Genomic DNA, 27371 nt, shown 5'->3' with positions numbered 1-27371 from the left:
GTATTCTAATATGGCTTGAATGCGTTTGGGGGTAAAAATGTCCCGCTATGAAACGCCTTGACAAACAAAGACGTTACTTCCGCCTGTCTGGCTCGTTGACAAGTGGCGTGTGTTTACTACTCCTGTGAGCTGCATGTCACATTCCACCTCCTGAACCAGGACATAACGTTTCTATTTATTTATTTATTTTTAGCACAATAGGTTGCAGTCTAACAACAAACTATAGACTACTACTGCTGTGCAACTTGCACAATGGCATGCTGTTTAGATGTACTTTGCAATTTAAAGAATGAATGCTTTGTATTTTCTGAAGACAAAAGTTAAACTTTTCGTGAGCCTCTACCATGCAATGCTCCACTTATTGATCTCCTGTCACAGAGAACCTTTATTATTTGCACTCTGTCTGCGGTTTAGTAGAATGACGGACAAACCAATCAGTCAGAATAGTAACAAGATTGCTACGTGCCTCTGTTGTATGGGCAGCTGTGTGTATTGCACTGTTTGTGGAAGATGCTCTGCTTACTGATGGGGCGGATTGACTCAAATGTTTCTGTCAGAGCTGAGCTCACAGAAACAATGACAGTCTGTCTAAATCAGTGAATCCAATTTCATCAGAGCTTGAAGACGAGGGTTGTTTCTGATGGAATAGAACTTGTGAGAGAAAGGGATGGGAGAAATCAGCAAAAGTATGCTTGGCTTTTAAAATGATCCAACCGAAAACCCAGCCCAGTGCTGCCAACGCTTTTCCAATGAAAGCAGCACTCGCTCCAAAAGTCACATAAGTCCTCAAATGTACAACACTGACAGCCCGTTCCTTCGAAGCCCCTGCCCGAAAGATTGTCATTCTGAACATGAACATAATGACCGTAAACAACAAATGGCTGTTATTAGTACTCACAGTTGTCAACCGAGCAGCTTGTGGAAGACTGGTGACTGGCCCAAATAAAATGACTAGACGGGCAAAAAAAAGGTGTCTAAAATACATAATCTACCTACTTTCCACAATGTGAATGTATTCAATAGAGTAGCTACCTAATTTAGTGTGTGTGTGTGTGTGTGTGTGTGTGTGTGTGTGTGTGTGTGTGTGTGTGTGTGTGTGTGTGTGTGTGTCTAAAGACGATATTATATTTCGGCATTGGTTCTATATTTAAAAATGCATTGAGCACGTTGTCATATTTTGATCAACAAAGGCATGGAAAATGATTTGTTCAGTATCGCCACTTTTCAAGCGATACCAAGCTACAGGTCATGATTAGGTGTCTGGAGTGTGCGGCGTCTGCCACACACACGAGTCAGCAGATATCAAGCATTGAACAAACCACTGTGATGTTCAAAGTAGAAGATCACAAAAGTATCAGCACAACAGCTGAGGCATAACACCTGCAGAAGGGAAGCAGGTGCGGCGTTGCTGCACTATCGTCAGCAAAATTATGGCCAAAAAGCTTTTCTTTTTGCTCTGTATTCTACACTCTTCTGTCTCTTAAACTATTAACGTTGAGAACAAAATGTATAACATGGCAGATAATTTAGTTGACCCAGCCAAAATTCATTACTAACTTTGCTGCTTGGAAAGTGTGATGGAGGTAACTCATCATGCTAATTATTGTCCCGTTTGCTTTATTTGAGCTTTTATTTATTGCTCTTGTAGTGTGAGCTGTAGAACAAAGTGATTTGTCACACTGGCCAACCAGCAAATGAAATGTCAACATCATCAATCCGTGTAGCTCTTGTAACAAACAACTTTTAAATTAATTCAGGTGGAAAAAGGGTTCGGTGGCTCAAGAATGCTAGCCCTGTGAAAACGCCTCTCTTTCTGTGATTACAATATAAATGACAGTTTATTTTTTTCTTCCCCCCGAGTGACGATCCTTTGTCATTTATCATGAAGAACGGGCAACAATGTGAGCTCACTCTCTGCAAGTGTGCGACAACAAGATGGACGTTGTTCTATGTGTGGTGTACTTCTGGTCTAATACCTTTTTTAAAGCACGGGCGCACACTAATGATGTTTTCTGCCGTTATCTTGGAACCCTCTTGTTGGCTCATTTGCACTTTTTATAGCCAGTAGAAGTGTGTTTATTGCTCTGTGATCCCGCATACGTCTGTGTGCATCATTACCACTACGTGCCTGGAATAAGGAGTGTATGATTAGCGGTATACAACAAGCTCTCTTACACATGTTCAGGGGTGGACATGAGATGATGGTTAATTAAAATGCAAATATGAAATGAACTACATTTCGCTAGATGGCTTTAGTAATGACATCATGTAGGCTTTTGAAGGGTCTCTTTTTGACCTTTTCTCTAGGATTTCTTCAGGTGAAAGTAATTGCTAAAGTGACGCAGATTGAGTCCTCAAATGAGTACTCTTCGTCATCCTGCGGGGCTGCCTAGCAACCAGGTGGCGCTTCAACAAGAAAGATGAGCTGTGCAAGCAGGGAACGAGTGGAAGGCTTGAAATAGTCTCGTTGTGACACCTCTGTGATCCATGATCTGTGCAATTTAACATTGATTTGTTCATTGTGAAAAAGACGGGAAACATTTTTCTTTGGTTGCACATATTGAAGTATTTATTATCTTAAGTATTGCATTACTTTCTAAAGTCATTAAGAGAAGGTATTTCTCCTCTGTTGCTGTTCGGTCGGGGGGCTCCAGGAGGTGGGCAGCCAGAAAGCTGTTTGTCTGATTTAACGCTCACTCATTGACGGGAGGGAGAAAGTAATTGTCTCCAGCCCTGTGTAAGCCCTCTCTAAGAACACAGAAAAACATGTCTGCTCCACTTCTACAAATTGTAGAGGTTCCTTTTTAGTTCTTCAGCGCAATGGTTGACAAGATCAAAGAAGCAGAAGAATACAAACCGGAAAGTGAAGATGGCATACAGTTAAAAAAGATAATGAGCTTGATGGTTTTAACATGGTTTCTAACAAGGTTTTGCTTAAATTGACTGCTCTAAAAAAATGTGTGTAGTGGTTTGAGTCGGATAGTGCTGGAGCATCAACATGCATCAGACCCTGAGGTCCAGGTTTTCAGATCAGAAACTCTGACCAAGTGTGCAGCTCTTCCCTTTTATCTTTCAAACTAAACCTAGTTTACCCATCTGCAGCCCCAATATGTATGCAGGGCTTTCTTTATTCAGTTCACTCAGTCATTCTTGAAAAAAGGAGGCTTTCAAACTGAAATCGATAGAGTACGATCTCCGAATGATTTAGTTTTGAATTAGCCAATTAAGCAGTTTCCCAGCGACCTACACAATAGTCTTTTTTTTTTTGTATGAAACTGAAAAGTGCCTTTCTGATTTCACCATTTATAGACTCCAATTTACCACCTGCTTTGCAGTGTTTCCACTAGGATTTTCTCCTAGCAGTTGTGCACTTTTTTTATTCTATCTCTGTGAGATATTTAGCACGTTCTCTGACGTGAGAAAGGCTTTCGACCCATTTGTACAGTTGTAGATGTTATGTTTACTTAAATGAGACGTCTTGCCTCATCTGTCCTTCTACTCTGCATCTCTTTCCTGTCACTCCTGTTTACCGTGTCCTGTCTAATGATGGAATACATGAAGTAAAATACTTGACTAAGAAACCAAAAAATGAAATAAAATAACTCCTGCTTGGCATTTTTACATACAGCTGACAAAATACCAGCCTCCTCTAATCCAACTAATCTCAGATTCCTCATGACATCCTCTGCCATCTGCAGATTTACCAAACTCATCCGAAGATTCCAAAATATATAAATTGACTGACTAGCTCAGTGTTCAAAGATTTACAGTGATTGCATTGTTGAAAAAAATGTGTGCTATGTAGGGCTGCAACTAACGATTATTTTAATAATCGGTTGATTATTTTTTCGATGAATCGGATAAAAAAAAAAATCAAAAGTGTTCATTTCCAACCCTTTATTCAAAAACAGAAGTGACAGTGCAAAACATCTTCAGAAAGTGCACAAACAGGTTGCTCCTTGAACATCCCTGAGCTGTTAATTAAAACAATACAATTGACTAACACTAAAAACATACACATGTATACTTTACATCTGCCAAATGTGAGCCCTTTTTACTGTAATTGATCCCTCCAGAAGCTGCATTTAGCATACCCTGCTTTATCAATATGTATGAAATACTGGGACAGAGGGAATCTGTACTGCTCCATATAGAGCGCCCTCTTCCTTAAACTCTTTCATTCTGGGTCTCTTATGACCACGACATCACGTTGTTGGCTAAGCCCAACTACGGGATTTGCTTGATTCTACTTTGAGTAAAAAAATAAATAAAAAAATAAAAACCTGCAGCCAGATCCGCCGGTGTGCCGGTTTAACGTTAACGAGTGACAGCGTGAACTGATCCAGACCGGGGGGTGACGGCATGTTTCATCACGTTACGTTTTTTTACAAGCAAGACTGAACTGTAGCGGAACATAACGTAACTTTAACGACAACACACAACCCAAACATGTTAGCTAACGTGATAGCAAGCTGACTAGTAGCTTCCATTAAAAACAAGTTTGAGGAACATGAAGACGCTGATTGGCCAAGACTCGACTCGTCAAAGATCTTCTATTTTTGAGAAGATCACAACCTCAGTTTTTCTCGTGTCTCACTCCAATCTCAGAAACGCTGGCCGGCCAGTTGCGCTGCTCTTTTTTTTTCGCCGCGACTTATTGCCTGGTGTAGTAATCGCGCGACACAACGAATCGATAATGAAATTCGTTGCAACACGTTTGATAATCGCTTTTATCGATTCGTTGTTGCAGCCCTAGTGCTATGTAGGTCCCTAAACATTGGCCAAAAATGACACGGGTACCGGGTTAATAAACCATGAATTTGATCCGATCCGCTAACTGTGATTTCCTATCGACCTATAACGCGCTGCTGGATGGTGTCTGGGGTTTTCTATCTATATCCTGCCTTGTCAACTCTGGCTGCTTAAAGTGGAGATGGCAAGTTTATTATTTTTGGCGATATTTTCATTTAGCATCTGTGCTCTTTAATGCATGTAGAGGAAACACTCTGCTGACTTGAAAATGTCATCATTACTGATCATTACCCTTTGCAAATTAAGCAGCTACTCAGATTGTAGATCCAAAACAACCCCATAACTATGATAATAATTCTGTTGTTCACCAAAGCAAAATGTATTTCTCGGCACTTTAAAAGGCTCCACTGTCTTTTACGCATTTTAGGCAAGTAATAATGCTTATTGTTCCCCACAAGCCTATTGTTGCAATATACAATGGTTTTTGTAGTAAAATATAATGAGCCTTATTCTGCAAAGTGCAGTAGAACAGCCTGGTTGTGTGGTGAAGAGTCCCTGCTTATCCTGGAATAGTGCTTAAAAGTGTTATGCAGGCAGTCTTGGTGGGGAAAATAATTGGGTGCACAATAACCATTTATTCTGCGTCATTAAAGCCTGCCTCAATGATTATTGAACTAGTCTTGGCCCAAAATGACCTGGCACAACAAGTGCTTGACATCTGGTATTTCCAGCCACCTGTGACTCTGCTTTGCTTATCTTCTAACTGAGTCGATTCTTCTCTACGGTCATTTAGGAGGTTGCCATTTGTGACGCTGTTGAATTTATGTGCGTTATACTGACTAGTGTTTCTATTTTGTCCATCAAATTTATATCTATTGTATATCATCTCTTTATAAAGCAATGGTGCTCAGTACAGCCACTAGAATGAGCATGACATTTATGAATTTTCACAGCTTTGGCACAACTTGAAATATTTATTTGGTGTTTCATAACCATGACAGCAATGCCTCTGCTTTCTAAGACGTATTGACTGCAATAATGTGCAGTTGCAGAGGTCTCCACAGCAACTTAAATTGTTAGTCACTGCAAAGCCATAATAATAATGATATATACGTAGTCATAATTACTGTTTGGCTGTTGTCTTACAGTGCATAGAGACGGCGCTTTAAACCTTTGTGTCACTTGTTGGTCTGTACGTGTGCAAGCGAGACCTCATGCTCGTCCTTTCTTCATGTGTGATGGAGACCCGCTGAGCTCTGGTGGTTTTGCTCTTTCGAGGAGCTCGTTCACCTCCCAGCTGCTCGTGAGCACCAAGTGTCAGCTCTGCTTTACCTCACCACCTCTTTGTTGCTTCTGCGTTGGCTTCCCAGTGCGCCTGCCGCATCAAGATGGCTCCATAGATAGAAAAACCAAACGATCACTGGCAGGCCTCGGTGGTGTCGTACTACTAGAGCCCCCTGCACCCTCAATGCCTTGCCCAACATGAGACCAATGTAACAGATGGTAAAAATAAGGCACCCGTCATTGATGCACGCCAGTAAGTTATAAATTGTCTTCTTGGGTTTGAGGAAAAAGTTGTCAAACTCCAGTGCCTTGCTGTGTTTTGTTATTGTGGTATTGGCACAAATGTATGACACATATTATTTCCTGGAAATTACATTTGAATAGGTGGAGGTTGTACTATATTTGATGGCTGGACATTTCCATATTCACAACAATTGGAGTAAGTATGTTCTCCTACTGACGCTACTGAGTGAGCCTGTGACTGCAGAGTGTTGCATTATGGATTTTTTTTTTTTTTTTATATTCTTAAGAGGATACATTGCAGGTAAAAACATGATTGTTCATGTACTGGACAATTTTTTGAATTGAGCTTCGATAACATGTCATCTTTTGAAAAAACATTTGTGTGATTTTTAACTACACTTGGTCTATTTGCTTCTTTAGATTTTCCTAAATTCAACAAATTAATGTAAGATAATGCCTCAATAATTGTCTTAATGTACACCAAACTTTCCAGTTTCATTCAGATCTATATTCTGAAGGTTTTTATGGAGGGGTTTGTTCATATCTCATTCATAGTCTTGATTTATAGAACTTCTCATTTCTCAAAATGGACAGTATTTTCTGATTTATGGATGCAAAATTCCATCTGAAAAAACCTTTGACTCTAATATGTTAATGAAATGAGGATTTTAAACCTGACTTCATGCTACGATTTCTGTTCAGGAAATGTATTTGTGATACAATAATGCAGAGCCGACTGCTGTAATTTGAACTCTGTCAGTATCCACAATCCCTCCAGCTAAATTCATAGGACAATGCTTGAAATTGTTCAGTAATGCACATTCTTGAGCGGTATCTCACTTTATAAAGACTGTAGCTCTGATTTTGTATATTTAGAAACTGTTCAGTTTTGCGTTAAATCTTAGCCTAACAGATGTAGTATTACCGTCTTATTACGTGACGATGACTACTGGGATACTTGCCTCTGTATGTAATTGTGACTCCAAGAAGATCTTCAATAAACACACTAGGATAACTCTTACATAATCACATTGGAGTAAGTCAGTCAACGAGAGGGTAGTTTTGCTTGCTGCAGTGTGATAAAATATTAGGCAGGGAAACTCCAAATCCCAGGGATTCATTTGGACGAGTTCATTCCACGGTGACTGTCCCCAGATGATTCAAAGAGCATTAATCTTGTGGATTTAGCACAATAATCCATTGATGGTAGCTGACTGAGTTCTCCCTCAGACTGACTGCGTACAGATCTTCTGAGTTGTATAGAGTACAGTTTCCAGGGTATGCATTGGAGGCCTGTTCTGACTCAAGATAGGAATTCACTGCCTTCTGTATTGTCCTTTGTTTATCACCAGCTGTCATGAGCGCCGCTTTCTGTTTTCTCGTCCCTTTCGCCACAACTGAACCTCTCTTGTAACTTCCATCGCATCAGAGCAGCATCTGCTCGGCAGGGAAACCATTACTTTAGGTATTTTGAAGAAAATGATATGGGGTTCAACACCCCTGGATGGCTGGGTACTTCTACAGGATCAATCTCTCCGCTTAACCAATATAATGTGCAAATCGGTGCCGATGTGACAGTCGACTAAATGTGTGAATGCGCAGGCCACACGGAGAGAAAAGGTACAATCTAAGACTTGTCATGTGACACTAGTTTTTTTTGTTTGTTTTTGTTACCCTGCATAATTTCCTGAGTTCCTGATCTGACAATTCATATCTCAGACTGTGGCTGTCACAATATTGTGAACACCCGCACAATCTAATGTTCATTACAGTATAATTGATGACAGTACATTGTAATACTTGCAGTGTTCATTTTCATTCTGATTGTGTCAGCAGGGTGTTGATTGATGATCAAATTTGAGGTTGCATTTCCAGATGTATTGTAAATCATGTTATCTCATCCACTCTGGCAGGTAGAGGAGTTGTAAAGTACATTTTTCAATTAAATGTTAACTAATACAATCTACTCGTACAGACTATTATACACCAGCATGAGGGTTGTCAGGATACAACAGCCCAGATGTCAACACCTTGTATTTGCCTTGCGGTGTTTTAATCTACTCCCCGTAGCAGTGTTTGTTTGGCGCTGTAATGACTCTGTTGTAATGAGGTCGCAATCTAAATTGACTGTTTATTCACACCAGCACACAATACAAGCCTTCCATTATCGCTTGTGTAGTGTGTGTGTGTGTGTGTGTGTGTGTGTGTGTGTGTGTGTGTGTGTGTGTGTATATCAATCTACTGATTGAGGCAATGATGAACTTGGAACCAAACTTCACAAGTGTGAGGTTCGGCCCGCACACTTCGCCGAACGCCAACAGCAACATATGCTGAGGTTAGTGCAGCGAGCGAGTTGCCGTGCGAGTCATTCACACTTTGCCGGGTGCAAATGAGCCGCCGGAGCTTGAAGATCTGGCTGCAGGGTCCCGGTCAGCTATAAAAGCACTGGAGAGAAAGTTGTGTCAAGGTGATGTTGGCGTTGCGCCTCTGCTGCAGGAAAGATGAATGGAAACGCATCCAACATGCTAATGCTCATTTGACGGCATCACCCTGATGTGCAGATCACCCAAACTTTAATCTTGTGGTAATCTGCACGTTTTAAATGTAGCCAAGGCAGAACTAATTAAAAGGCACCCCTTATTTTGTATTTTCTGTTTCATATCGTAACCGGGGTAAGAACCCAACCGTGACACTTTTTTTTTTCTTTTTTTTTTTGTACTGTTGCGCTCCTATTGTCCTGCTCAAATAGTTGAAAATATTGAAAAAAGAAAATGAAGTAAAGATTTTATGCAAGTGGAGACTCATAGTTTGGAACAATCCTTTAATTCTCAACACATACCAAAATAAAACACTCCAATTTCTCACGCTGTTCTAGCTAAACACCGTTGACACTTTCGGTTCTGATCACACTTGCTAATGGTGCTACACAGCGCAGATATCTATCCAAAAAAAGGTCTTTCCTGGAGGCGATGGGAGTGAATCCATTTGCCACGGACTACTGTAGGTATCCGAGGTTGTTGTGGAAATGCTGAGCACTCAGACTTCAAAGGGAAGTCCTGCACTACCTCACCTACTTTCCCTCGGCATGAGACGGTCATGTTGGCCTACGTCACGGAAAACACGAGCCCAAGTCTTCCCCAGTGATTGGATGAGGTCACACATAATCAGAGATACACCAATAGTTCTCCAGTTACAAATACAATAAACAAACACAAGTGAAAGTACAGATGCCTTTTAGTCACTGCATAGTAATTCTACATGCTGAAGCACTAGTATTCCTCGGGGCAATAAGAGATCCATACCATTAGCACTAACCGTGGGAGGTAATACATTTACGAAGGTCAGTTTTGTTACGCGTGGGCTCGAGGGACACACTTGTTTCTACATTCTGGTAGAAGTGTTGTTTTGTGCGTTATACATGACATTTTATGATTCTGCTAGATAGCCCAAAAAGGGGGTGGGGGGGGGGTTGAGGGAATTTAGAGACTACCGTGCAAATGTGTCTCGTTAATTATAGAAAAGAGGATTTGAGTCAGCTGTAGTGTCTGCTTTCTTCTTTTGAGTAACACATTTGTTGACGGTTGCTCCTCCACACCCACACACGGCTTTGTTGATGTGATACAACTGGTCGTATTTATTTAATTTTTTTACAAAATGTCTTTCTTACCAAAGATCTCTCGCGTTTGCACCTTTCCCACAATAGCTTCCAACTATATTTAGTAGGGGTGGGAATCACCAGAGGTCCCACGTTATGACATTATCCCGATACTGAGACATTATCCCGATACTGCTATATATATATTGAGTATCGTGATATATTGCGATTTATTACTTTTTTCAACCGAAAATTCAGTGGCGCTACGAGTGACAGGAAGTCCAGACATTTGATTTACGCGCGGACGGGACATTTCTCATTTCTTTCTCCGTGTTTTCCATAATTGATTACATAAAAGGTCGATACTTGGCTTCCGTGTAGCGATACTATATCGCCACGCAAACTATCGCGATACTACGCTGTATCAATATTTTCCCCCACCCCTAATATTTAGAAGCTTAAGTTCCACAGCACACAAAAACCTGACAAAGGATCAACAATAATATTGTTTGTTACTCATTTTATTGCCTGTGCTCTCAGACTACGATTCCTTCTTCCCTCCAGGGCCCTATTTCTCGTACCTGGCTTACTGAGTTAGCGGGCTAATTGTCAGGATAAGATGACAGGTCAGGCTTTCTCGGTATCTCGAAGCAAGCTTAGATAAATCACCATAGCAACACATCCAAAAATTTAAACCTGCTCCCGGGCAGGTTTACTGAAATTCACTGGATAAGCTGGCCACTCCCACGGACAAAAAAGGCAGCTCTCTTCCTCATTGATGAAGGAGCGATATTAGTTATATTAGTTTTGTAGGGAGAGAGTTCTTTCATATCGCCAGAATCCATCCTTTACATTATCATGACTTCCTATACGCGGCGCTATAGATTTTGCCGGCAAGAAATAATTTATTTACGAGAGCTAATCGAGCCGCGGACATTGATCACCACAGGCGCAGCTGATCGCCCGTCTCAGACAGACTATCAGCCGCTGCATGCCGCTGTTCTTAAGTTTATTTAGCTCTTAAGAAACTTATGGATGTGTTGAAAGCACTCATAATTATATGACAGTGCTATTAGTACACCATACATATCATTATTGTAGAACATGATTAAGGTGATCGTGATGAGAATACAGAGAATCACACACAATTTCCGCCCATACACATATTCAAACTCGTATGTATGTATGTATGTATGTATGTATGTATGTATGTATATATATATCCTCATAAGTATGTATTTATTCGTAAATATAATCTGATTGATTTGGGTGATGAAGCACTTCAAATTAGCCGATACATTTTCTCAACACTGACGCATTTAACTTGTCTGATATATTTGCGACGCTTATGTCTCGCAGCGGGCGCTGTTCAAGCTGCGTTCACGGCAAAAATGTTGCAAAAACGTTGGAATATTCGCAACGCGTTTGCTGTGAATGACTACGGTATTGACTTCCTCATATGCCTTCATGATCATCTCCTGCTTCTCATTAGAGAAATAAAAAGAGGTTCCTCTGAGTTTATTTGCCATTGTTAGAACACCGTGGTGTCAGTGCTCCATTATTATCCCTTCTGAAAAGGAGCGGGCGCGCGCATTTATCCAGATGACTGACGCCTGGCTAGAATTAACGAGATGTTTCAGCGCGGATCAGCCGTGAAGAAACCCAGATAGCCTGATGTCAATCATCTCGCTAATTTAAGATGGAGATTAGGACATTTGCTTGACTTTGTTTAGCCAGGTACGAGAAATAGGGCCCAGGTGGACTGACCTGTTCCCCACACACTAATTCCTTATTTTATATTTTCTTCTATGATACGACTATTTTCCCTCTGAGTCTCCAGCTGGGAAGTGAATGCATTGATATTCTTCAAAGACAATCACAGAAAGTAGGGACAATAAGCCCCATCTCTTCAGACTGCATCAATAGCAGGCTTTCTAGCGTACGTCACCTTCCTTGAGGGCATTATATGCATGTAATTGTCCCATGTCATTATCCTGCATTCAATGCTTTCGAGGATTCTGCAGCTATAGCTTATGTTATTGATTGTCTTCTTACCATCCTCATATTCGGTTGTTTCATTGTGTGTTCATTTTTAGTGTGGGTATTTTTAGTTTATTCTCTTTTTTTTTTTTTTTTTTTTTAATAGATTCAACTAATATAGCAGATCTTCATTAAACAATTACTCCAGACCCATGTCTACTGGAACATTATCTTTATAACATAGTCCTGATGCTGAGAAGTCTTCTGGCAGTATTTTTATATATATTTTTAAATGCTAGGTACTTTTCATATTATTGCATCTTAAATTAAGATTTCACCTGCCTTTCGTCTCATCAGTAATGACAAAATGTTTCATATATACACTAATGTAATTTAATTTGTCTTCATTAAATGAATGATTCCACAGAGGCACTGGAACGCAGACTTTGTTTCAAATAGACACCCACCCACATAACCAATAAGTAGAGAGACCACACGGATGAACAGACATCTATGCTCTATAATGTATAGCAACAACCTTACTGAGCTCCCTGGGGGGGGAGAAACACCTTTTCGGGTTTCAGTGGAGAGAGACGGCTCCTAGTCCTTTGCAAATCTGTACGTATCTATGTATGTTGCCATTCTTAGAGTGAGATTACAGGCATTATGAACTAGTCACGCTTTTATACTGACAAGAAGCCACTCGTTAGGAAAGCATGTCTTATCTCCAGTTGACTGAACACAGATCAGACTCTCAGCAGACACCTCATCATCAAAGGTGCTGTCAATTGCAAAGGTGCTTTCAATAATTAAGAAGTGATTGGTCCATCTGTTGCTAAGCAACTGCATCCCCATTATCTGGCAAGTCAAAGAGCTCTGCTAAGGAGATTCAAATAGAGACATGCTATGTGATTTTTTTTTTTTTTTTGTGTGGCGAAATGTGTGATCTACCATAGTGTGCTGTGTCTTATTTATGGCTTTATCACCGATTTTGGAGGTAAATGCAGATCAGAAAGACAAAATGCCATTACTGTTAGTTTTTACATCATTTACAGTAATATTATTTGTTTGCGTCCACGGTGGTGACAAAATCAGGGAGGATAATTAGCAGGTTTACGTCTCGGAATGGAGAGGTTGTAGAAGTGGTGTTTTTTTTTTTTTTTTAATGCATGAAATGAGGAAAGACATGAAGGTGGACGGTAGGGCTGAAGAAACTATCGCTTCAGTCTTTATATAGAAATGCATGCATAGGCAATGAATAATTGCATGATAAGATTGGCACTAATGTAGCCAAATGCAGCAAGGTTGTGTTTTAGTGACTCTTCTAATATAGCGTCTTATTTTATTTGGTAGTGAAGACAAGAGCAGACTTAAGTTATTTTTATTCTGTAAGGTTGTTCCACAAGCCTATCAACATATGCACTCTCACAGGTGTGAGACATATGTCTGTCTGCATGAGTGCCTAAGATCCCCTTCTACTTTCTTTCTTCTTCCTGATGGCTAGATAAAAAGGAAAGTCTAGTGTCTTTAATGCATTGTGTGGGAGTCCAAGTGGAAAGTTTGAAATTACATGCTGTGTAACCTCCACGGACCGCTCAAACATATGTATGCCAAGACTGGGGATGTTGTTGAGCCTTGCTATATGTACAATAGACATACATGTGCTCAGATTAGCACACTTTCTAGTTCCATCTTTCTGTTTCAGCAATGTAATACTGTTCAAGTATCACTGCAGCATGTGTTTATTTACGTTATCAATTAAGCCAATTTTCACTTAATGATTTAGCTAAGTGATGTCTTCATTATTGCCCAAAGAGAAGCAGCAAATGATTACAGTTGAGACACTTGAAGCAGCAAGTGCTTTTGTATTTGTTTTTACTTGGTAATTTACTGCATTGAATACTCGGTTGGAAAATTATGATAAATCAAACTATGACTAATAATGAATCGACAAATTTACTCTACTGAAGTTCCAATAGAGCATTCAATAAAACTGTGCAGCTTCAGAAATTATAGTATATTTTAATCAAAACCTCTCTGAGCATCACTAAAATGGAATGCATCTCTCATAATTTGTATTGGAGAGCTTTAGCATGTTAGGTGTTTGTGATTTTTGTCCAGCTTGGTGTCTGTAAGCAAAACTGTGTGTGTGTGTGTGTGTGTGTGTGTGTGTGTGTGTGTGCCTCCCTTTCATGGAGACAATGCTCTCTGTTCAGTGGTGCCTGCTTCCTTTAAAGACTAGTTCAATTATTATTACCGTGTATATATGTTTTTACTTCTTTAGAGAATTGCACTGTAGCCATGAAGTGGCCATGAATTTTTAGAAAAGCCGTGTGTGCTGTTGAACCATGGAGGTTACACTATTTTTGTCGATGATGCTCTCTTGATTTGACTTGTCCCCATTGACTCCACAGGCACTATTCATTAACGCAGATCAATAGGACCACATGCAGCAGCAGATCCTGCCGTCACTGTTGGCAGCCAACAAAGGCAGAACAATAAATGGCATGTTAATGGTCATCATTTACAGTTCTGTGCATTGAAGAATGGGTTAGCTGACTGTATAGATCAGAAATTTGAATTGTTGAATGATGATAATCATATCACTGTATTCATTAAAAAGCCCCAGTGTCTTGTGTTAATGCCATTTATACTAAAACAGATTCAGAAGAATGCAGGAGTCACAGTTTAAGTAATATATATGTGTGTGTATGTATGTATGTATGTATATGAGCATATATGTATGTATGAGATTTACTGGAAAAAGAAAAAACGTGCACAGATTTCAGTTTAAATAATTTGAGTCTCTTTTGTCCTTCAGTGAAAAGGTCATGTTGTTTTATTTATATATATATATATATATATATATATATATATATATATATGTATGTATGTATGTATGTATGTATGTATGTATGTATGTATGTATGTATGTATGTATATATATATATATATATATATATATATATATATATATATATATATATATATATATATATATATATATATATATATATATATATATATATATATATATATATATATATATATATATATATATATATATAAGCTGTGTAGCTTTCGTCTGCTTTAATCACAGCAGCATGTGGGCATAATAAGTCATGCTGTGGGCTTAAAGCACAAAACTGCCGAAGAAAATTAATTAAATTCTCAGAATAAAGGCCATTGAGTATTAAGTTAAAATGAAACTTAAATGTATTTAGCAAAGGTTAGTGCATTTAGCTATGTCGACAACACAGGCCAATATGGAAACGGGGGCACTCGGGCCAAAAAGTCCAGCGCCGTGTGTGTGTAGCCTGTGTCACTAACTGATCCATTGGCTCTTTGAGTGGGCGCTTACGTCTGTTGGCCTCCTGTCGGATCGAGGATGTCTGGTTCCTGCCTCCAGTCTGACTTAAGAGGAAGGCTTTATGGGTTGCCTGTATTTGCTTGACTCATGTTATGTAATTGTGTTGCATAAATCTTGTCCTCAAAGGGATTATTGGTATATTGGTAGATTCCTCTTCTTGCCTGTGCTGTAGAGAGATAACAGAGGATAGGCTCAACAGATTTTTCTTTTTTATATAAAAATATATATTTTCATATTCTCTCATCTATTCATTCATATCATCCAACAATACTACCATGCTTTCCTCCTGAACAACTGTGTACCTCTCCTTCCACGTCTCAGGTGTGTGTGTGTGTGCACAATGTCGTCTAAGCCTCACCCTCCTCTGATGAAGAAGCACAGCCAGACGGACCTGATAAGCCGCCTGAAGAGCCGGAAGATTCTTGGAGTCGGCGGCGAGGATGATGATGGCGAAGTGCATCGCTCAAAGGTCAGAGCAAGTCACATGATTTTTATACTCGTGTCATTTTTCTTCAATATGGGCAGTGATTTGTCGACAAGAAAGGCAAATAGCCAGTGCATTAGCGTGACAATCAACTCGCTCATAAATGTAGCACATGTGTCAAACCATCAGTCAAATGGATAATATTGCACAAACAAAAATGACTTTTTTTCTTTTAAAGCCACTATGTGCTGCTAATTGTCTCATCACTCCCTTGTGCATTTGCTGCTTATGCTTCATTGAATCTAGATCACGTAATCTCATGAGCTCCCACAGCTCCACTGAGATGTGACTGGCTCCCCTGAGAGATTCATATTGTGTATTATATCCCTGCCTCGCATGTATTTACACATTCATATAGACAGTCCACAATGATGTGTAAACCAAAACACAACGGCACACATGCCGGATCATGCCAGGAGACGCAAAAGCACTTATCGCTTGATATTCATGCATGTTGAGCTGCACAGTTGCAGACTGACGGTAATGTCTGGTTTCGTTTCAGAGGACTCGTATCAAGATTTCAATGATGTTTTTTTTCTTTTTTTATCAGATTGCGTTTTGAATGAGCACAGGCAGAGCTGACTGTTCCTTACTGAAATATTAATCAGGCAAGTGGGAGAAGGGAACCAAACAGTAGGGAGCAGGCATACGGTGGTGGCTCATAACTTGTGATGAGATGTTGCCCCCCCCACCCCCACCCCCTCCTTTTCTCAGTCTTTATGAGTGTTTGTTTTCTCTCTCAATGTTTTAGCAAGGAGCCTAACCCAGACATCTGCCGCTCGGATCCCTTTCACAAAGCGTACTGATGAACAACATCCATGCCAATAAAACTTATCTTATTTGAGCAGGATTATCTCGGTTAGATACAGGTAATAATGATTGCAAGGTGATCCAGCAATAGTAGGTGATCCTATTTAACTGTGGCATTGACTCTAATTTAGAACCTTTTACAACGTGCCACATTGAGTTGATCTATTTATTCTTGCCACAAGTGTTTGTGGCCAGACCCATGAGATCCAACATGTAACTGTATAGCAGGAGTTGGTTTGGAAGGGAAACGGTTGACTTCATCCCTGTGGTCCCGGTAAACAAAGGAGGGAAGTGCTCCTTTCGTCCACAGACTGTCTCTTCCTGTCACTTTTAGACTACTGTTCCTATTACTTATACTTCAGTGAGTGAGGTGAGTGCAACTGTGCCAAGAAATATTGCCCGTTCTGCCGTGTTAATCCACTGTAGTCCACTATCTGAGCGCTAGAGCCATGAATCAACAACCGAGCGTGAGCCCAGGCCTTCGTGGACAAGACTAACAACAATGTTTTGTCACAATTGTGTGTTACATTTTGTTATATCTCAGAGGATTACCACAGACATATTAATTGGTGATCACTATCTAATGTGACTGCACAAACTGACATGTTTAGTTCTGTGTATATGCGATTCTTCTTCCACTACTAGATTTTTCACGCTCTCTAGCTGATGAGTTGCCTTTTTTTTTTTTTTTTTTTTTTACTGATTGTAGCTGCTTGAATGACTGACTGATGACAAGGCCAGACCATAGCAGCTGTGGCGAGAGACGTTTAATCACAACTGCATTGTGTATTTCTTCCTTTTCCTGTTTCTCCCTCTCTCCCCAACTCCCTTCCGCTCCCTTCCACCCCAAGCCAACTCTTTGGCATCAGTTGATGCTCATTTCCCTTTGAGTATTTCTCATGCCAGTCATGAATATTTATGTGTTCCTGTCAAAAACAGCCCCTGAAACCGTGGCACAGGAAGGCTGATTCACCTGGTCACGTGATCACAGCTGGCAGAGACTGATTCATGTACCGGCATCTTGATTCAATGCAAGAGGAGATTTAATGTGTAGTCTGTAACTCTTGAGCTCCTATTTTAACTTCCATGGTGTGGCTCTGCTCTATCAAAGCAGCATCCATGAGAGACCATGTTTAAGAAAAATAAGGAACAGAGATTCCTTTATTTCCCCCATTCCATGTTTGACACAATAATCCTTTTCATATTTTCCTCACTTCTATTTTTGACACCATAAATTGCTAGACATACAAATATACCTAAGAGGCTATTGGTATCATTTAATTTGTGGTTGTAATGTGGATAACAGAAATGTGCATAAACTATAGCATTGCAAGTAACTTATGCAAGTTTTAAGTCTCATTGATATCTATCATATTTGAGACATTTAAAAGGTCTTGAAATCATGAGGATATTTCTCCTATGATTTGATGGAACACAGTGCTAAGTAATACTTGCATTGTCTTGCGTAAGTATGTACACCCTTTGGCGTTTTTCCTATTTTGTGGTACAACCTCAAATTTAAAATCGAGTTTTGATTTTATGTAATGCACCTGATAAAATGACTTTAAAACAATTAATTTTGACATGTGTCGGCCCATTTAATAAAAAGCCATTTAAATTCCGGCTGGTTTAAAAACGTCACCTTTTTTAATATAAAAAAAAAGAAAGACCTTTTGCGAGGCACTGTACAGTTGATGATGGGGAACAGCAGAAGGTAAAGCCCTTAAGCCTGTGACTGGATCTTTCTAGTTTGTGACATGAATCCTGTAGTTTCATTCACTCTAACGTTTCACGGTAGCATCAATCAGAAAAATGATTCCCAATAGATAGTGAGTTGCCCCTAAACACCGCTGGCCAGAAAATAATTCATCTTCTCCGCTTTAGTGGTTTTGGAGGTTCAGTGGCTCACTAAAACACAAGAGCAGGTTTTGAGCGATAAGATGTTTAATGATTAAGGGAACTCATTGATATTATGGGGCTGATAAGACCTGAAGGCTTTGGATGAAGGAATACAACTTCAGTCAACCAACAATTGTAATTTCTCTGTGGGTTACAGTCTGTTATTGCCCTCTGTGTGGTTTATCTGGGACAGTTTGTTTAGCTCCAGGTCCTTGTGTATTTTAAGAAAAAACAATCAGAATTTGTCAACAACATTTCTGAGCTGATAACCACCTTGCATGCAAAAAGTATCAGTGCTCCTGCTCTCCAAACAACCAATTTGTTTTTCCATAAATGTACAGATGTATACACATAGACTGTCTCTTTTTGAATTGTTGATCATTTGCAGTTATGTGTAGCTGTAATCGACTGATATTCACTGTCTAGAGCTCTTGCTCACTTGCGTACAGAACAAATTGAATCTATTACTTCACAATATCCGAAAATTGTGTAACTGGCCATAATTTCCCGGAGCCTCAAGCTGTGTTTATAAATGGCTTGTTCTGTTTAACTGAAGTTGACAAAAGCAAGCAGGCACAAAATGTACAATTCTACAGGCAGGAACCAGCAAATGTTTATCTTGTGACAAAATTACTTTAATCAGAATCAGCTTTATATAAAAAAGACATTAACGACAACGGTACCAAAAAAAGGTGCAAATAGTGCAGATGGAAGGGTCTAATTAACTGTTCATCAGAGTGACGGCCAGTGGAAAGAAGCTGTTCCATTATCAAAGTGTCGGTGATTTTATATATTATTTTGGTGTATCCACTGATTATGAAATGAGAAAATGTCATCACAAAATCATTATTACTCATAGTAAATGACTATCAGGATGCTGGTAGTATCAGACTAAACGGAAATGGATTATGCCTGCATGCTTCATGTTTGTTTTTTCACATTCATTTATTAGTGACTTTATGGAGTAAAGTTCGAAAAACAAGTTTCCAGTGCCGAGCATCTTCTAGCATCTGTGATGAGACGTGTCTGCTCACGCAGCAACAGGGAAACATTCGGGTGTGTCTCCTCGAATATTGCTGCAAGATGAGATTTATTCTAAATGGCAGTTATACACAATATTATTTGTTTTTCTATTCATAAGTATACGCTTGCTTTCAGTTTGTCAAAAATATTCTTGTTCTAAATGCTTCACGCTTTTTAGGAATTTTTTTTTTTTTTTTTAATTCAGTATTGCGTGGTACCTGTGTTGCATAGATTATGTTAATTATAGCGCATCACGTTTTGCTCTGGCATAGACTTGGTAGTTGGTTATTCATCCAGAATCCACAGCAAGATGCTGTGATGACTTGGGCTATGTTTTACTTACGAGGTTCACGCGCCAGCAAACGTCAGCCTGCATGCTTTGTAATGCTCTCTGCATCAATGCTCAAGGATTGTCAGAGGTGCGTGACACAAATGGTTCACTGTTAAGAGCACTATTAATTATTATCTGAGGAGTTTACAAAAGCTGGCTAATTCGTTTTCAAATGAGAAACGGGGTCCTTTTAAAATCTTGTTTGAGTATATATTTTGCCAGTCAAATTTGAATTGTTCACAGGATATTCATCCTTTGTTTCATTGTAAATGTTTGATACTCAAATTTCTTGGATGAAGTATGTACATATGAGTTTACACGTAATTACAATTCTGCATCCTGATTATGGTGTTTTTGGTCCAGTAACAACTGTTGACTTCTTTCTTCCTCGCAGTATATTTTGTGTGTACGCCCTCGTCCGTTTCAGAGAATACTACAACGAACTGCACACGCCTCTTAATTTTCATGCGGTAGTAAAGGAAGTGAAGAAATGTACAGTCTAATTTAGTCTTAATGGGTTTTTATTAACACTCAGCCTCTATTCCTTTCTCTCCACTTTATTTAATCTGCTTCTTTCCAATGGCTTGCTACAGATGTGTTGGCAACATAAATTGCACCCGAATGGAGAGCATTTTATTCTTGGTTTTGTGGTGCTGCTGTCACAATATGTATCTGTTAAGATGACATGATTGCGTTTTTATATTTCCCTTCTCATGACTCATTTCCTCTTTCTCTTGTTTTGCCTCGTTCGCTCACAGATCAGTCAGATGCTCGGAAATGAGATGAAGTTTACACTGCGAGAGCCTATCGGGCTGAGGTGAGATTTCAACTGCTCAGACCAACTCACAGTTAACACGGCCGGCTGCGTCAAGTCATCTGTGTGTCACTTCCAGTAACGTTCAACATCTTGTAAAAACAAATGCACAATCCAAATTGCTTCCATAAAGGATACAGTAATAGTAGCCATGTAATGTCTTTCTCCTTAGGGTGTGGCTACTCATCTCTGCAGTGGGGTTCACAGCTGTGGCCTTGATGGTAAGTGTCAATAGGATGGATGGATGAATGGATGGAGGCATGTACAAATATAGTGAATTTGGGCATACTGGAGGAGTACAGTGAAGTTGTCAATACAAAGCAGGAGGCATCTCAACCAACCCAAGAATATGAACTCTGGTTACATGATTACCAGACATCTGTTCACTAGTCTATTTAGTGATTTGCTGTGCACTTTGGAAATGAAGGATGAGCAAATGTGATGAAGTAGAGTATGGCTATTTTAAACTTATTAATAGAATTTACAGAACAATTACTGTAATTTATTATATACTGTTAATATTGTGTAAAAATTACATATTCCATGATAGATGATTTTAGCCATAGAGCCCACCCTATCTCTATCAATAAAGAGACGCCTGTACAAGTATTGAAGGAGAAAAAGGCTCTCCAGTCGAAGTAGGAGAAATATCTTGTGAACCCAGCAGTGGTTCTTTCCCAACTTATCATTGAGACATCCGGAGAAACGGCTCCATCTTTGTCAGCTACAGCACCTAAATGCTCAATGTCCTCAGTGTTGAGGTCATTCACAGTGCTTCTAACTCGCAGACAGGGAGACTTTGTCAATGCTGCTGCATTTTGGGGGTTTCGGGGAGGACGGAATGCTGTGGATATGACAGAGTTGTATTGTGCTTGTACTTTTCCTACACAGGCCCTAGTGTTCCCCAACCAGCTATATGAGGTTGTTTTTGAGGAGGAGCTCTCCACGACTAGCATCTCTGTTCGCCTTTATGGAGGAGCACTGCTTAGTAAGTCTTCATTCCTATTCATGCTTCCTCGTGCATAACTGCCGCACAGTGAATATATTGCAGCTATGCACGTGGGAGTTCATTCATTGTGCTGCAACGATGCTGACATCATCTTAAGATTTATTTATACCCGCTCACAAAAATGTACACTGCTCCAACTGCATATGATCTTTTGTGATAATGCAACGCACAAAGTACAACAAGCTCTCTTCTTACTGCAATATCATCCCTGTAGGCTACAAACAGAGGCTGTATATTTTGATTCAGTTAGTCTATGAGGACTTGACAGGAGTACAGAGACCAATTCTCCAGACTGCTCACAGCAAAGCCTCCAGTGGTCTCGTCAGATGTAAATACAGTGGTAGTTCAGTTTGGCTGTGGTTCAACAAGGCTGAAAGTATTGTGCAACAGCACAAAGACTATTATCCTGCAGGCTTAGTCATATGAAAAGCATCCCAAAATGAACCAATTTCCACAGACGCACACATGGGAGTTCGCCATGAAAAGATATATATATATTTTTTTTTCAACATTCAACTTTGGCCCAGACTGACTCGCCATACTTTAACTTTTAAGTTTAAAGCTAAACAAAACCCTTGGACTGTATTGAGCCAAATGGGCATTTTGATAGCTTGCACAGTTTTCATGAAATCAGTTTAGGGGAAATGTTGGGACTTACTACTGGTAATATTGACGTATTGCAACGTCTTCCTGCAACCACACTGTCAAAATGTCTTGCTGAATTTTTTTTGCCGTCTTTTTTTTTTTTTTGCTCTTCTGCGCCACGCTATCCACGGGATGAAAACCGATGCTAGATATACCAGTGAATTATGGCATTTGCAATTATTTTAATCTCCTTCTGAAACAAGGATTTCAGGAAAATCAGAGTCAGTCCCTTAGTTGGTGAAAGCGAGTTTGTGATCGCTGTGACGAGCCACAATGTGACGGTGGTAGAGAGGATGGTAACTTGATGGGAAAGTAAGCAGGGACGTTATGAAAGGTGCGAGCAAATTCTTAACAAGTGACAACCTGGCTAAACTTACTGAATGCAAGTCAGGCGATAACATGTCAGAACATCAACACTGGGACTTGTTTATAGGATTAGAAGATGGATCTTCTAATGTGTTCCCTCCTGCTCTTTCACAAGATTATATGACTACTAGGAAGAAACCTTCAACACATTGTACTCACATCTTGATCAATCTGATCAAAGACAAATCTGAACAAATCAAAAAATAGCTCTGGATGATTACTACACTGCCGGAGAGATGCAACCTTAAACACAAGTCACTGTGGAGGAAGATATTAATGAACCAGCTCTCAATCTCATAAAGTCAACAAAAGGAGGGAGCAGTGGGGATTAGCAAAGAAAGAGGGTGACGTCTTCCAAGACGAGGAGCGGTGAAGACCGATGGGGGTCTCATCTGCCACACAGATGGAACCTGGCAGGGAGAGGACACAGTCCATCAGCCCTCGCACTTCTCTGCCCACACCTGTTGCTTCCATTGCCTCACTAGTGTGTCTGGGTGGGTGGGAGAGAAATACAGGAAAATGAACTGGAAGAATGGCAAAGAATGACTTGATTGCGCACTGAATCCATGAGTCGGAGCATCCAATGGTCCATCAATAGGCCAATTATCACAGTGTGCACACTGCCTCACAGATTACACTTGCAATACAGTTACAAGTCAACTGTTGTGCGTTGTAGTTTTACTTGAATCATTCTTGGAAGTTTAGGAGTTTAGTTTTTCCACCATTCACCTTAACCTATAAATTCCTTTTTCTCACATCCTTTTCCAGGCCTGTCCCTCATCATGTGGAATGGTGTCTACACCGCAGAGAAGATCATCATCCAGTGGACTCTGCTCAGTGAAGCGTGCTACTTTGCTGTCCAGTTTCTTGGTAATTTGATTCCTCCAATACATTATTTTATAGTTTGGTTTATGTCGTTTTATCTCTAGCGGTTATATTCATGATCTCGCTGACTTGAAACACAATATGCATGTGTTGATACTGCCCTCTTGTGGTTGGAGTGTGTGGTTACAGCCTTGCATTATATTGAAGCATAGGTTCCTACATTTTCAAGTCTTAACACTCGCATATATGTACATTTGATTCTCTATAGCCATTGCTCCTGCCTATACTGGGTCCTAAGAGATCCCTTAAGAAAACAATTTAAATGCAAGTAATGGGGGACAAATTCCTTTTTGTGTAGTTAAAAATACTTTTACAGGTCAGCCGACGCGAATGTGACGCTCCAGCAGTGGGTTACACAAATCAAGTTTGTTTATTTAATTGTTACAGCACTAAATCCTCTTTGTGTGACTATCCCGCCAACCTAGCTGTGCATGGAAGCACTGCCTAGGGAAACACAACAAGGCAAACTTTGTATTGTAAGGATTCATTTGAAACGATATCCACTTGATTTGGCTTAACACAGACTGACAATTACAGCAACAGATAACTATTTCAATTTACATAAGGGCATGTGATTATTGTTTGAGACAAACTTGAAACTAAATAGGAACCTACCCTCCTTTTTAAAAATCCACGTTCCACGCTCGTTTTTTGCTATATATATTTCAAGTACTAAATGTGGCGCTGTGGTTTCAGTGACATCCATCACCTTAATGGAGATTGGCATCCTGCCCAACGCTGCCATCCTCCTGCTCCTCAGCCGGGTGCTCTTCCTGGTGGTCACCATGGGGTTCTACTACTACCTGGGCCGAAAGACGAAGAAGATCTGAGCTGACTGGTTGATACTTCCAGGGAGGGGGACAGCTGAGCACGGCGCACAAACAAGGGGTCAGAAGGTTGGGAATATTATTTGATTGGGGCTTGGAGCATTACTTTGCCAGTGGATGCCCCCTGCCCCCTTCCATGGGACCTAGCCTATTGTAACCCCCAGTATTCAACAGATGAGCACAATCTCACATTCCAGACTCTGCAACAAGGAGATATCTCATAGTGAATTCCTCTTTCACTGGGCTGTGAGGTCGAGCCCCTTATGACACTCATCCCTCCTTGGTGCAGTTTTGAGAGCGCTTATAAAGAAGGAGCTAGCAGTTTGTAGTGCATTGCTTTCTTAAGTCACCTGGTTATATGATTTTTAATTTGTACAGTGTGTCTAAGTTGTTTGTGTACAGCCACATGATTTCCTGATTCAGTATTTCGTGTAAATGCTGTAAATTTGCATATTCTAATCGCACTCGAGGACCAAAATGTGTGCTCTAATTTGTTTCCTGGTTGACGCTGTTGATGTTAACTCATGCTGTATGTTTGCTTAAGTAAAGCTTGAATATCTGTGCTTTGCATGCTTCTCTGACAACTCTTCATTGAACACATTGAATGAGAAAAGCATCAACTGCTTAGTGTAAATTCAGGTGTAGTGAGATGAGCTAAATGCTGGATGAGTGATAATGAACCTTTTCTGATACTGCTGACGGCTTTCTTGGTCGGCACCTAAAGGTCAGTTTTTACTCTCAATCAACCAACCAATCAACCATTGGACTACCTAAAACAAAATGCTGAATCTAAAAAAAATTCAGGGAAAAGTTTTTGTTGTTGTATTCCTTGAAGTTCTACCAAAGTGAATAGGAACTGTATTGGATGCATTATTTACACGTCTGAGGTTAACGGTAAATGGTTTGTGATGTTGAGAAATGGTCATGTGAACTGACTGGTAGAAGAGAAATTGTGTAGTTCGCTCCTTGTGTGTGCGCTCGTAGGCAGGACTTTAGCCTGAGTGGTCTTACAGAAAGTACTTTAACATGCTGACCTGTAATGTCACAAGCCAAGCATGTCTGTGTGCAGAGCAAACAAACCCACGCTAGTTCCCCTTCGGTAATGTAGCACAGGTTTTTTTTACATACACCTTATTCTTGGCCTTAAAACTAGAACAGTCGTCAACACTGCATCCTACTTGTATATATGTAAATTAAGATATTGGCTTATGTGGTGTTCTTGTGAACAGGGAACTTGTTAAGTATTAGTTAAATGACTTTCAAAAATTGCGCTTTCTCTTGGCGGGTCTTTTCTACCTATTTTTGTGACTTTTCAGTTTTTTTTACATCATGCATGAAATGTAATCCAACAAAAGAAATAGCTCAAACTGTGTAGCAAGCGGCCACCAACTAGAACGCAAAGCTAGCTGATAAATGAAGACGTTAATGGCGGTGCATTAGCTAAATATGGCCACAAAGCTTAAAAAGGAATATTCATGCATTAAAGCGGATATAACCCAACACTTGACCGTTACCACTGGATCAATATGTTCAATGTGTTTTACCTCCTACTAGTTAACTCGCCGTCAGGTACGCAACCTCCCAGCTCCGTGTTTTAGAGCCGTGCCAGCAGTGCTAATTTGTCAACTCAAAAAGGTCAGTCAAAAAGACTCACTCGCTTGGACTCATTTTGAAATGTATTTCGAGTCGAACAAGAAACCTTCTGTCGGCCTCCTCCCAAAGGTGGTCCATATTGTTGCAAATGACCACATTGAGTCCTGCCCTAGAAGGGAGTGGTCCTGAGGTCGGGCTGATTGTGGGTTTGCAGCTGCGAGTCCAGCGCTGAAGGCAGATGTGCTTGTTCCTTGGGTGAGCTTTCAGTTCAGATGGGGCAAACATGGGTGAGGTCTCCCGTACTCCTGAAAAGTTGTAATTATACCTTTTCCCAGTGTTTAATTAGATGCCGCTCTCCCGAGTGACATTGTGTGCCCCAACCTACTGCTCTGTCCTGACTAGCATTGTAATTATGGAGTTTGAGAAGAAAAATGTCATTCCATTTCCGTCAATACTACAGGCCTCAAATCATCAGGCCCTGTGAAACGTTCAAAGGCCTGAGAAGCAGTTTATTTTAGGAAAGATGGGCAGATTCGGAGGGACGGGCAGAAAACGGCTCTTTCATCCTCCTGGTTCTCTGACGTAAATTAGTCCAAATATTGCAATGGCTAGTTGTGTTCTAGAGGAATGGTAAATTAAACTATTCATTCCCTCTGATGTAGATCCAACAAACGGTATATTGTACTTTTTGTGAATAGCATACCAGGTCAAACTGTTTCAAGTTTTAGCATTGTGTTTTTATGTGTATATATGTGCTATATTGTACCAAAAAAATTGTTTTGGATTTCCACGATTTAGTTTCAAATAAAGGACACTAGTGTTTATTTCATGAAATCCTCTTTGTTCCTTATTTATCTATCTATCTATCTATCTATCTATCTATCTATCTATCTATCTATCTTTGTCTAATGGTCAGATTTTGTGCAATTTCTGACACTTATGTCTGTCTAAAGTGTTTTTTCTTTTTCTTACCAACAGTCTTTAGAAATGATTCAGTTTACTGTCACATATGATAAAGGATATAATTGTTTTAGAAGATTGAGTGAGAAATTGTCTACCATTTTTGTTTGAAATGTACTAATAGTATCAATTATCAAAATAGTTGCGGAGTAATCTTCTGTCAATTCACTCACTCTTATTTAAAAGGTTTACACTTCAAATGTGCCAAAATCCCTTATTTACACATTGGAAATCTTGAGGTTCAGTAAACTCATCCCATGTAACTCATGTTCTGACATAAGTCTGAGTATGATTCCTTTTAACTTGTTGTATCCTGATGCCCAGCAGCAAGGATGAGACATTCATTTAAAGGGACTCGGGTACTACACATAATGTACAATCACTAATTTCATAACCGGCAGCCTCGAGCCGTCTCAAACTGGATACCTTCCAAATTATCTTAAGTAGAGAGCCTTTAACAAAAAGCATCCAAAACACAGCCAGCAACTGTGTTCTAACATG

General features: G+C 39.9%; 1 protein-coding gene across 1 annotated transcript in view; it reads left to right on the top strand.

The window, feature by feature from the left end:
- Positions 1 to 24320, top strand: part of LOC306740903 (tumor protein p53-inducible protein 11-like) — a gene marked incomplete at its 3' end in the record, with an annotated part of 30669 nt that extends 6349 nt beyond the window's left edge. Inside the window, exons 3-8 of the mRNA XM_079223146.1 lie at positions 15546 to 15693; positions 20530 to 20588; positions 20758 to 20806; positions 21477 to 21573; positions 23374 to 23475; positions 24187 to 24320. Of these exons, the coding sequence (XP_079079272.1) occupies positions 15565 to 15693; positions 20530 to 20588; positions 20758 to 20806; positions 21477 to 21573; positions 23374 to 23475; positions 24187 to 24320 (570 nt within the window). The 5' untranslated portion in view covers positions 15546 to 15564. The remainder of the gene's footprint in view (positions 1 to 15545; positions 15694 to 20529; positions 20589 to 20757; positions 20807 to 21476; positions 21574 to 23373; positions 23476 to 24186) is intronic.
- Between the last annotated feature and the right edge of the window lie 3051 nt (positions 24321 to 27371).

This window comes from Taurulus bubalis (assembly GCF_910589615.1).
Source record: "Taurulus bubalis genome assembly, chromosome: 9".
In the NCBI taxonomy this organism is placed as follows: domain Eukaryota; kingdom Metazoa; phylum Chordata; class Actinopteri; order Perciformes; family Cottidae; genus Taurulus; species Taurulus bubalis.
Note: the sequence above shows the minus strand (reverse complement) of the source record. Positions and strands in the feature narration are given on the sequence as shown.